We start from the raw sequence: 10,464 nt of genomic DNA, 5'->3' as shown, positions 1-10,464 counted from the left end.
GGGGGGGCGGAGGGCGGGAAACACTGAACCTGAGAGGAAGAGAGCGAGAACTCTGAGCCGAGGAGTCGAGAACTGAGAGCAGCTGCAGAAGATTTTTAAATAAAGCTGAATAAAAGAGGAAGTGAGCTCTGATGATCAGGCGAGCTCCAAGAAATCAGAACGAGACAAAAAGAGAAAGTTTGAATCGTTGAGATGAAGCTGCCGTTTCTCCTCTGCTTCCTCGGTGAGTTCATCTCAGCCGTTTGCTCTCAGCTTTATTTCATTTGAGCTCTGAGAGTTTTTACTACGATAGCTGAAACACACAGTTTAATTTGCATTTTACTAAAAATGAACTTTGCACAAACTGCGATTGAGCCGTCTGGACGTTGAAGCACTAAATTTAGTTCTGAATGTGTCCGGATGATCTGAAGGTTCATCTGAGGATGGATCCCCACACGTGCAGGAAGTCATTTGAATCGTGCAAACGTCACAATAAACTTTTTACTTAAACAAAACGATCATTTTATTCTATTTTTGAACATGCAAATCGAAATGTGCAGTGCCCCAGTATAAAGGTGAACGGGCCCAGTTTAATGAGCAGAGCTGACGGATGGGAGGCTCCGCTTGTTCTCGCATTAAACAGGTTCTTTCTTTCCTGTTTTGTCTTTCTGTCTTAGCTTTAGTGAGTTCTTCTGCTGCGAGAGGAGAGCCTGCAACGGATGCTCCAGGTCCTGAAGGTAACAACAAACCTTCAACAGTCACTTACATCCATGGACTAACGCCGACATCCTTCATGTTGTTTAGTTGAACTCTGAGGCCATTTTTGAACCAGAACAAACATGAGCTGCTTTACTGTCACTTTGAGTCTAAACTGGGCTACAATCTGCAAAATAACTTTATAGAATTATAAAATAAAACAATTCTGCGCGACATCAAATGGGTGAGTTGTAAAGTGTTTCCTCCAGTTGTTTTACAGATGTATGGAAATGCAATTCTGAAATGCAGGTACGCACTCAACGTAAACAAAGCACTCCGGTAAATTTAAGCCGTCCTAAAATGGATTTAATACAAATGTATCTCAAATATATTTAAATTTTGATTGTTTTAAAAACTTATCTGCATACTTTACTTAACAAATTTGAGTATAAATACACTCCAAACTGTCAGACTCCTCTTCTTTCTGACCCGTTTTCAGTCACTTCGGCTGTTTCCGAAGGTAAACAAACACCGGTGGTAGTTGACGGTCGTTCGCAAATTTTGTTTACAGTTTTAAATTTAAGGACATAATAACAAATATTGTACAGATTTTGTTTTTACTTTATGATTTTTGTTTGTCTTCATGGCATTGCGATCGCAGAGGTCGCCCCCTGCTGGCCCTTAGAAGAATATAACGTTAACCTTTGTATCGTCTTTTGGACTGAAACTGGCCGCACATTTAGATTTATCTGAGCTTTTATTTATTTATTTATCTTGCTGCAGCAAATAAATTGATTTTTTTCTGTAAATTCTGCCACTTTTAAAAATGCTCTCCTAAACTTAACTTTACTAAACTCTCGTGTTTGTGGAAAAATCAGCCAGATTAGAATACACGGTAAAAACAAATTTTAATCCCATATTTATTACGTAAAGTAACGCATTCCTCTCAGAAATTATTTTTTCTTCTTACTTTAACAACTAAACTTTTGATTTTTATATTATCCCACTAGATGGCGCTCTGCTGTGTATACTTGAGAGCCTCAGAAAACATTTACGGAGACGTAAAGACGGTGGCAGCAGCAACTCATGAAGAATCACTCACGTGTGGAACGTGGCCTCCTGAACAGAAGGAGATACATGTATCCCACATGTATCTCTACATGTATTTATATTTATCCAATGTCAAATAATTCTACTGAAGAAGTAGATAGGACTTCTTCGTTGTGTTTTTTTCCTCTTGGAAGTAGGTTAGTCGGATGTTTATAGGGGCTGGCATGGTGGAGCAGTGGTTAGGTCGTAGGATCGTCTCCTGGCCTTTGTGGAGTTTGCATGTTCTCTCCGTGCATGCGTGGGTTTTCTCCGGGTGCTCCGGTTTCCTCCCACAGACCAAACACATGCATGTTAGCCTGACTAAACTCTAAATTGTCCCTGTAGGTGAGAGAGAGCGAATGAAAAGTTGTTTGTCTCGTTTGTCTCCACGTGTCCCTATGATGGACTGGAGACCTGTCCAGGGTGTCCCCTGCCTTGCACACAGTGACAGTGTCAATGGTGGAGGACACCCTGGACCAATGGCTACGGATGGATGGATATTATCAACCGATGTTCAATCATAAAACAATTTGCTCAGTTTCTAAAATGTCCAACGCTGTCCCAATATTTTGACCTAATATTTTCCATTTTAATCTCAACATTTTTATTCTGTAACATACTGGTATATCCTGCCCTGGATTTGTTCTTCAAGTGTTTCAGTTCCACAGTTCTTGTAGAAGTGTAGACCCAGTTCTACTACCTTTATTTTGTATTATTCAGTCGTGTTTCGTCTGATTCTTTCCTGACGCGTCCCGTTCCAGCCTTCTGGCCTGAATGTCACCTCCTGCTCTTTGTTGTACCATTTTGTCTTGTTAATGTCGCCTTTAGCTAAACTAAACCAAACCTTGTGTGACAGTTTGACTTTGGTTACCAGTTCTTAATCACTTCCTGTTTCTGTTTCATTCATAGACGATGTTTCTGTCGACCAAGGACACAACAAAGCAACAGTTTCTCCAAATAATGGGGATTATAATCCAAATCAAACAGGTAACATAATCAATTAACGTGTTTTTACCACCACATTATAACTGCTGCGTTATTTTGATAACTCGGCTGCTGGGTTAAAGCAGCTAGATCACAGGTTGGGTTGGTATGACCGAGTATTGGATCAAAATGTTTGACTCAGTGGTTCAGTTAGAGATATGATCTTCATCCATAGTGGACCAAACTGAACCAGGCTAGACCTCTGGTTTCAGATGTAATAAGTAAAAATAAGACAGTTAAAACAACTTCTAAGAAGATACTCACCCTGGTTGTTTTACTTTTAATTTGCAGTAATGTTATTTGGTGTTAGCTAGCTGATGCTAATAGCAGTTAGCGCCAGCTACCTAGTACAAGTAAACAGCTAATAATAACCCAGATTAACAGAACATTTTAGTAGCTCTAATTAGTAATTTTAGCTCACAGGTCAGCAAACTTAACAAGCATCTTGAGACAAACTCTTTTTAACCCATTAATGTTTTATTCCTCACTCGCTCTCATACGAGGCGGACACATTCTCTTCCCTCTCCTGTTCTCCTCCTGCTTTTGTTGCTCTCTGTTTGTGCATCGGAGCTCCTATTTTACACATATTCTGAAACTAAAACTATTGTCATGGATCTGATCAGCTGGACTTCAGCGCAATCGACAAAATCTTTTCAACAAAGCGACAGGGTCCTGGAGAGCCCTCATGTCCCGCGGAGAATCTCAGGAGGACGCCGAAGTCATATACAATTGCATTTATGATAACAGATTTCCTGCTTTTTGGAATTGGCAGGTTCCTGCTCTGTCAACATACAAAGAAGACAGCTGCAGCTAATTTGGCCCTCGTCAGGCTGCCCGCCTTGTGAAGGTTTAGTTCGTGCTTTGAGGACTCAAAATCAGCTGATTTACAAGCTAAACTGTAAGATGGATGTGATTGTGAGAATTGCAGGCCACCTACAGCTTTGGGACTTTCCAGTATGTTGGAAACGACCTTGGAGGGGCTCCTAAGCACGGACCAGTAGAATGCCCACTAATCTAGCCATTTTTGATCTTGAAAGTACCAGTAGGACTCAAGGCTGAGAAGAAAAAACAGTCTGCCTGAAAAATCAACAATTTTGGATTATCTGAATCCGACTCCCCTGGTTGACCTCAAAAACAGGCAGACATCAATTTCTCCTGGTAAATGCTTCATCTATTGCAAACCCCCACTTCTGTGGAGGCTTATCAGAACTGTGCCGGCTAACCAACATCTTATCAGGACAATGGACTATCTGGAAGTGCTTCATGGACCGCCTTGCCATCAGATGCATATGTAACGTGTTCATAAATGTGCTGCTGGTAGAGTTGTTTGATGTCTTAAATCGTGTCCTGATAGGACAAGGTGTGAAGAGATATTTCTTGTAATACCACTATCCTGTCCTCATGGCTTTTCCCCTTTTCTATCTTAAAACGTATTTTACAAAAGGATAAGGGGCCGCGCTATCATAGCAGCAGCAAGGTGCACTCCGCCCATCTTTCGGACGACTGTACGAACATAATCTCGCTGTATCTCGGTGCAATGATAATAAAGCTTATTCTGATTGATTCTGAATCTGTATCCTTCTTCTGGAAACATCTGGCTGATTTTAATGACCTTCTTTGTGTCGAACACAGGAACCTCTCGCCTCTTAACGACCCAGCAGACCCTGAACGGAACTGAGAATGAAGCTAGCAACTCAACATCATTGGGGCTAACGCCATCACCATCGACCCCCCCAACAACCCCAGCTATAACCATGGTAACAGAACTGGAGTTAAGTTATCTCACGGATGTAGTTCTGACCATCGGGCGGTCTTAAGTCCTCTCATTGCAAAACACAACATCTGGTGAAAACTAAAGGCCCAGCTGTGATTGGAGGAATTCATATCGCCCGCCTCCTTTCAGTTCAGAGTTTAGACTCAGATCGTCAACTGAGAAACGAGATTAATAATTGGTTTGGTCCAAACTTTAAAGTAACATCTATAACATTATCAGCTCATGTTACAGGATGCCACTGTTCTCAGCTACTACCACTCTGAATTTTAGCTCAATCCCTGTAAAATTAACTGAATTAAGACCATTTTTGTTTTTTCTAATGTCAGTCAGGTGTGGGAACCGTCTTTAACTGCGCTGACTCCAAATGTTACTCAGCTATAGATGTTTTTATTTTCAGGTTTTATTAAATCTCAGGGTTCTTGAGATGTTTGGAGACAGACGGACATGAGTAAAAACATTATTGTCTAACTTCACCTTGTGGCAGCGCGTGATAAAACTCTGTACATGATGGTAACTTTAACATACAATTTTACATATTGCAGGACATTTATAGATAAAAAACTTTATTTTGAATTTACTTCCTGTTTTGGTTTTATTATAGCTCACTACCAAAAGACGTAATGATGATGTTTTTGCCTGTAGGTTATCAAAATATCTCATAAACCAACATCAGTTTTTAACGAAAGTTTCTCAAAAAATATTTTTTGCGTACATCTACAACTCTACAAAATGATAAAACTTTACATTCTAAGCAAATAGCAGCTGAGCTACATAACTTGCTGAGGAGGTTATCATGGAGAGGTACAAAGAAGACAGGAAGTGGCATGAAAATCAACAATGAGCGACAGGAGATGGAGAGCAAACAAACTAAAGAGGCTGGGGCTAACCAAGAGATAGCTGCGACTGAGACTTAATGGAATGGGGAACAGGTGTGGGCGGGCGTGGCAGGACTGAGGAGCAGAGACTGACTGTGTAAAAGTACTGGGACACATGAACAGGTGGAACAAAGGAACAGTATCAAATGCAAAAACCACAAACCAGCAGATGAACACGGGTTTAGGCCGAAGTGATCGTTCTAACTGTGATCTTTGTCGTTTCCAGTCTACAGAAGATTTAAAACCAACGAGTGCATCAGGCTCAGGAGACAAAAAGATCAAGGTCACCTCCGCTCCCACAACGACGAGCGCCGCTTCAGCTGGCGGTTCATCCAAAGCAGGTAGTTCAGCTGCCTCGTGCACGCAGCATGCTTCACTTTGTCTTCCTGTGCGTGGAACCACAATCCCTCGCACGCTCGTGCTCTCTGTAACTGTGAGCTTCAGCCACAAGAGAGGCCTGAGCTTTAGACTCACAACAAAAAGAAACTTTACTGCCCTCGACCAAGAACAGTTCCTCTGACAACACACTCATACTGGGTTCGTTGACGGGGAAGAACTCACTGAAGCCCATAACCAGTTCTTCTTCAGCACACGGCTAGAAAACCGGTCCGTGCATTTGTCACATCTAGACTGGACTATTGCAATGGTTTGTTATCTGGGTGTCCCAATACGTCTTTAAAACGTCTTCAGTTGATCCAAAATGCTGCTGCCAGAGTCTTAACTGGAGATACTGGGAGAGATCTCTCCAGTTTCAGCTTCTCTCCACTGGCTCCCTGTCAAATCCAGAACTGAATTAAATTTCAAAATCTTCTAACCTACAAAGCTCTCAACAACCTAGCTCCATCTTATATTACAGCTCTTATTGCTCTTAAGCTGCAGGGTTGTGGTTGAGTTTCCAAAAGCAGAATGGGAGGAAGAGTTAAAACGTTGTTTTTGCTTGTGGGATTCTTCAGAATGGATCAGTTAATCTCTGGTTAATCTCTGGTGCACGTTTGCTTCATCACTGATGTACCAGCCAGAGCTTCAATGAGCTTCGTCTGAAAACAAACGAAACGTGACTAATATCCTGACATGTACAAAACATTCAGAGCACACTGTAAAAAAGAAGAAGATATGTTTGACTGTAAACCCAGCTGGTCTTATTATGCATTAAAGATGTTTGTTGTGGTTTTTAGGTGTAAACTCTGGAAAAATAACAGGAAAGAGGAATAAAATATACCTGAATGTATTCTAGTGCCACCTAGTGGCTGCTCTAGGTCTTAGAAACTACTTTGAGTCCAGATTAAACTTTAAAACTTCTCACAATGTTTTTCTTTTCAGGGTTAGCGGTCCTGGTGTTGATCATCCTCATCATCATTATTCTGTGCATCATCCTGTTAAGGCTCAGGAGGGCGTCCAGGGTGAGACCGGAATAAAACCTTTTGTTTTAATCTGTTTTCCCTTCTCTAAACTGAACACATGCAAGATGATAACGTCATGTTAGCTCGTCAAAGTTTGGGTAGAGACCCTACTGTGGGTCACAAAACACCAAGAGAAGGGACCCGTTTATATCTACAGGAACTATATATGATAAAGTAAAATAAAAACAAAGGTCATAAATGAAGCTAAAGATCTTGCATTTCCTGCAAAGCTGCCGTGTGAATGCTTGTTGTGAAAAACTTGCTGAAAAACAGCTGAAATTTAGCTGAAATGGAAGAACCTAAATTAGCAGAAGAAGCAGAAAGAACACGTATTTGCTGAATTAAGGTTAAATAAGCCGAAATGAGCACAAAACTAAGAAATTAGCTAATAAAGCTGATTTTTTGTTTTTTTTGCTGAAAAGTAGCTGAAAAGGCAAAAAGAAGCTCAAGATAGAAGCAGTAAGAACTGAAATGGGCTAAAAAAAACTGTGGGATTAGCTGAGAAAGCTAAAATTAGCATTAAAAAAGGCAAAGCTCAATAGTTTAGCTGAAAGAGCAGAAAAAATCTGAAAGGAGCATAACAAGCTGAAATTAGCTAAAAATGCTAAAAAGTTAGCTGAAAAGTTAGAACAAGTTTAAATGAGCAGAAGAAAGCAGAAAGAACACGTTTGCACAGTTTTGCTGGAAGAAAAAGAAACGACCACAAAAAGTGAAAGTTATCTGCTAAAAGCTGAATTAAAACAAAACAGCTGAAAAGTAGCTAAAACAGCAGAAAGAAGCTTACATTACCAGAATGAAGTGGGGAGAGCTTAGTTTTGCTGAATTAGGTAGAAAAAAGTTGAAATTATTGCAAAAAATCTGTAATTAGCTGAAAAAGCTAAAATTAGCCTAAAAGCAGCTGAAGAGTGGCTGAAATAGCAGAAAGAAGTTAGAAGAAGAACAAAAATGTTGTAGTTAGCAGAAAGAATCTGAAAGGAGCACAAAACAGCTATAAAAAACAGCTGAAATGAGCTGATAGTAGCTGAAAAAGTTGAAATTTGCTGAAAGAAGCTGAAGCAGAACAAAATGTGAAAGGAGCAGTAAAAGGTTGTGAACAGATTTAAAGATTTGAAGGAGGTAAAATGAGCTCAGTTCATTTTCTATGAAGAAAAAAAATGGCAGAAAAGGCTAAATATTTCAAACAGCTAAAGTTGCACCAATACCAAAAGTCCTGGATCGTCCTGAATGAGCCGAACATTTTGATTCACGATTTGCTGAAATAGAACAAAAAATGTGGAACGAGGAAGAAGCTGAAAAACGTACAGAAGAAAACTGGATCACAGTCGAGAGAATTCTTCACGAACATTCAGACAGTTGTATAACAAAAGTTTAGTTATTTCCATAGAAGCAACCAAGAATATTTGGGTTGCAGGTCTTTCTTCTTATTTTGGGGGTCGCGGGTTTGGTTCTAAATGTTCTCTTTGGTTTTCCAGACGCACTCGTTTGATCTCCAGGGTTTCGGACCCTCCCGCCGTCTAGACGAGCCCACCGGAACCTTTGGACGAGTCTACGTGGACGACCTCGGTGGGTTTCTGCAGAATCACAGTAAATACGTTTAAAGGACGTTCACAACAGCCTCAACAAGGTGGTGCTTTGGTTCTCTTGTTATTTTTCAGGTCGACACGCTCCAAAAGACGTAGAGACGACCGAAGAGCTGACGACCACACCAGCAGCCAACGGCACAAGTCCAGAACCGGTGGAAAAGGGCCCCAGTGAAGAGAATGGTACCAGTGGTATGAAGTTTTTAATGAAGGATTGAGGAAGTTTCCAGATTGTTCAGTTGGATAGTTGCAACATGATTATTTCTCTTTAACTGGTTTCCATAATAACCATGTCCCATCATCCATCCATCCATCCATTATCTTTACCCGTTTGTTCCATTTTGGGTCACGGGGGTCGCCGGTGCCCATGTCCATCAATCACTGTGCGAGGGGCGGGGTACACCCTGGACGGGTCGCAAGTCCATTGCAGGGCCTGTCCCATGATCATAAAGTCTTATTTTATCTCTGGAGGACCAAAGCCTTCACCTTGTCATCTGGTTTTCTCCTTTAAGTGGTTCCTCGGGAGCAGCCAGGAACAAGCGAGGTGCAGAACTCACCCTGCAGCAGCTTCGGCTCATCGCTGGAGGACGAGCGAGCTCGGACGACCTCCGTCAAGCTGAGCAGCAACAACTTGTTCCTCGACGCGGCCGAGGAGCAGCAGCAGAACGAGAACAACAACAACCCAGGTGAGGTCCAGCTCCCGAGCCCAAACTTAAACTGCTCGATCAGAACCAGCAGAGGAAACAGCTGAGGTGAAGATGGTCCGTGGGGCCGTCTTGACCCAAGGGCAGCAGGAGGGTGGAGTCATTAACGCTCCACGTCATAAAGAGCTTTAGTTTATCTGATGGTGACTGTGAACAACAAGAGGCTGACGTGCAGTTGTTGTTTAAACACCATCATCATCATCATCATCATCATCATGATCTGGTATAAAGGGAGAGTTCAAACAACAATGTATAAAAATAAACCAAAAGTTATGAAACATGACTCCAAATAATCAAGAGCGTCCGGATGTATTAACAGATAAAATATTAATTTATTAATGTTGACATTATTGGCCAATAAAAACTTTAATTTTATATCCTCCCAGGAAAACAGTCACATATTTTCAGATTATTATTGTTAAAGTCTGCAATAAGAAATTATGGCAGACGTGGGCTCATTTTTTGGACTTTTTGTTTTTAAACCCTGCTGCTGCCCTTGGGTCAAAATGACCCACAAGGTCTCAGTTTTAAGACTGAAGCCTCATGATCCATTTGATGGTTACGTTTGTTTCAATATGAACCAACGCATCAGATTATTGGGAATCAGATCAATTTGAGATTTCCTGTTTCTGGACTCGTTGTTCCCAGTGGAGTCCAGTCCTGGTCCTGGGGGGCCTCTATCCTGCAGGTTGTAGTTGTGTCCCTGCCCTTGAGCAGGTCCTCAAGTCAGTTCATCAGTCAGTAACTCAGACCAGGTGCGTCAAAGCATGTAAAACATGCGGGGTGGGGGCCCCTGGGGGCCAGGATCAGACACCACGGCTCTAAACGGACCTTGAACGTGTGACATTAAAAGAACAAATGTTAAAACACATATATATATATATTAAATAGATGTTTTTTCTTCTCTGTAGCAGTCGGCTCCAGCTCCCCGTTTGTTGAGATCGACCTGGACGAGCCGGCGTGGTGCGACCAGCTCCTCACTTCTCCTCCACCCTCGTCCTCAGTCTGCTCCTCCTCTTCCTCTTAGCACTTTTTACACGACGACCCTCAACATCAGAACAAAACAAAAAGAGTTAAAGATTTTCAAACAGAACATAAACAGGAAGTGCCTTCCTGCTAACTTGAAACGAGCTGTAAAGTTAGCTTTAAGCTAGCTTGAAATGTTTTTTTAATTATTGTTATAAAGTTCTATTTACAAATGATGTTACGTCTAGGCCTGTCGCGATAAACAATAAATCAATTAATCTCATGATAAATGAAAATGATCAACCTCATTTTCATTTATCTGCTTCATCATTTCTTCATGTCTCTCTCTTTCTACTGAAGACACTGGATGAGAAAAGGTTCAACTCCGGTTCTTCACTGACCCCTCCCTTTCTCTTT

The 10,464-nt window shown here is 41.4% G+C and overlaps 1 protein-coding gene across 1 annotated transcript in view; it reads left to right on the top strand.

Annotated features, from left to right (window-relative positions):
• Positions 1-10,075, top strand: part of LOC119414032 — a gene marked incomplete at its 3' end in the record, with an annotated part of 20,467 nt that extends 10,392 nt beyond the window's left edge. Inside the window, exons 2-8 of the mRNA XM_037681183.1 lie at positions 4,381-4,505; positions 5,624-5,738; positions 6,718-6,797; positions 8,270-8,360; positions 8,453-8,569; positions 8,890-9,063; positions 9,993-10,075. Of these exons, the coding sequence (XP_037537111.1) occupies positions 4,381-4,505; positions 5,624-5,738; positions 6,718-6,797; positions 8,270-8,360; positions 8,453-8,569; positions 8,890-9,063; positions 9,993-10,075 (785 nt within the window). The remainder of the gene's footprint in view (positions 1-4,380; positions 4,506-5,623; positions 5,739-6,717; positions 6,798-8,269; positions 8,361-8,452; positions 8,570-8,889; positions 9,064-9,992) is intronic.
• Between the last annotated feature and the right edge of the window lie 389 nt (positions 10,076-10,464).

The sequence above is a fragment of the Nematolebias whitei genome, chromosome 1 (genome assembly GCF_014905685.2).
Source record: "Nematolebias whitei isolate Nwh7 chromosome 1, NemWhi1, whole genome shotgun sequence".
NCBI lineage: Eukaryota > Metazoa > Chordata > Actinopteri > Cyprinodontiformes > Rivulidae > Nematolebias > Nematolebias whitei.
Note: the sequence above shows the minus strand (reverse complement) of the source record. Positions and strands in the feature narration are given on the sequence as shown.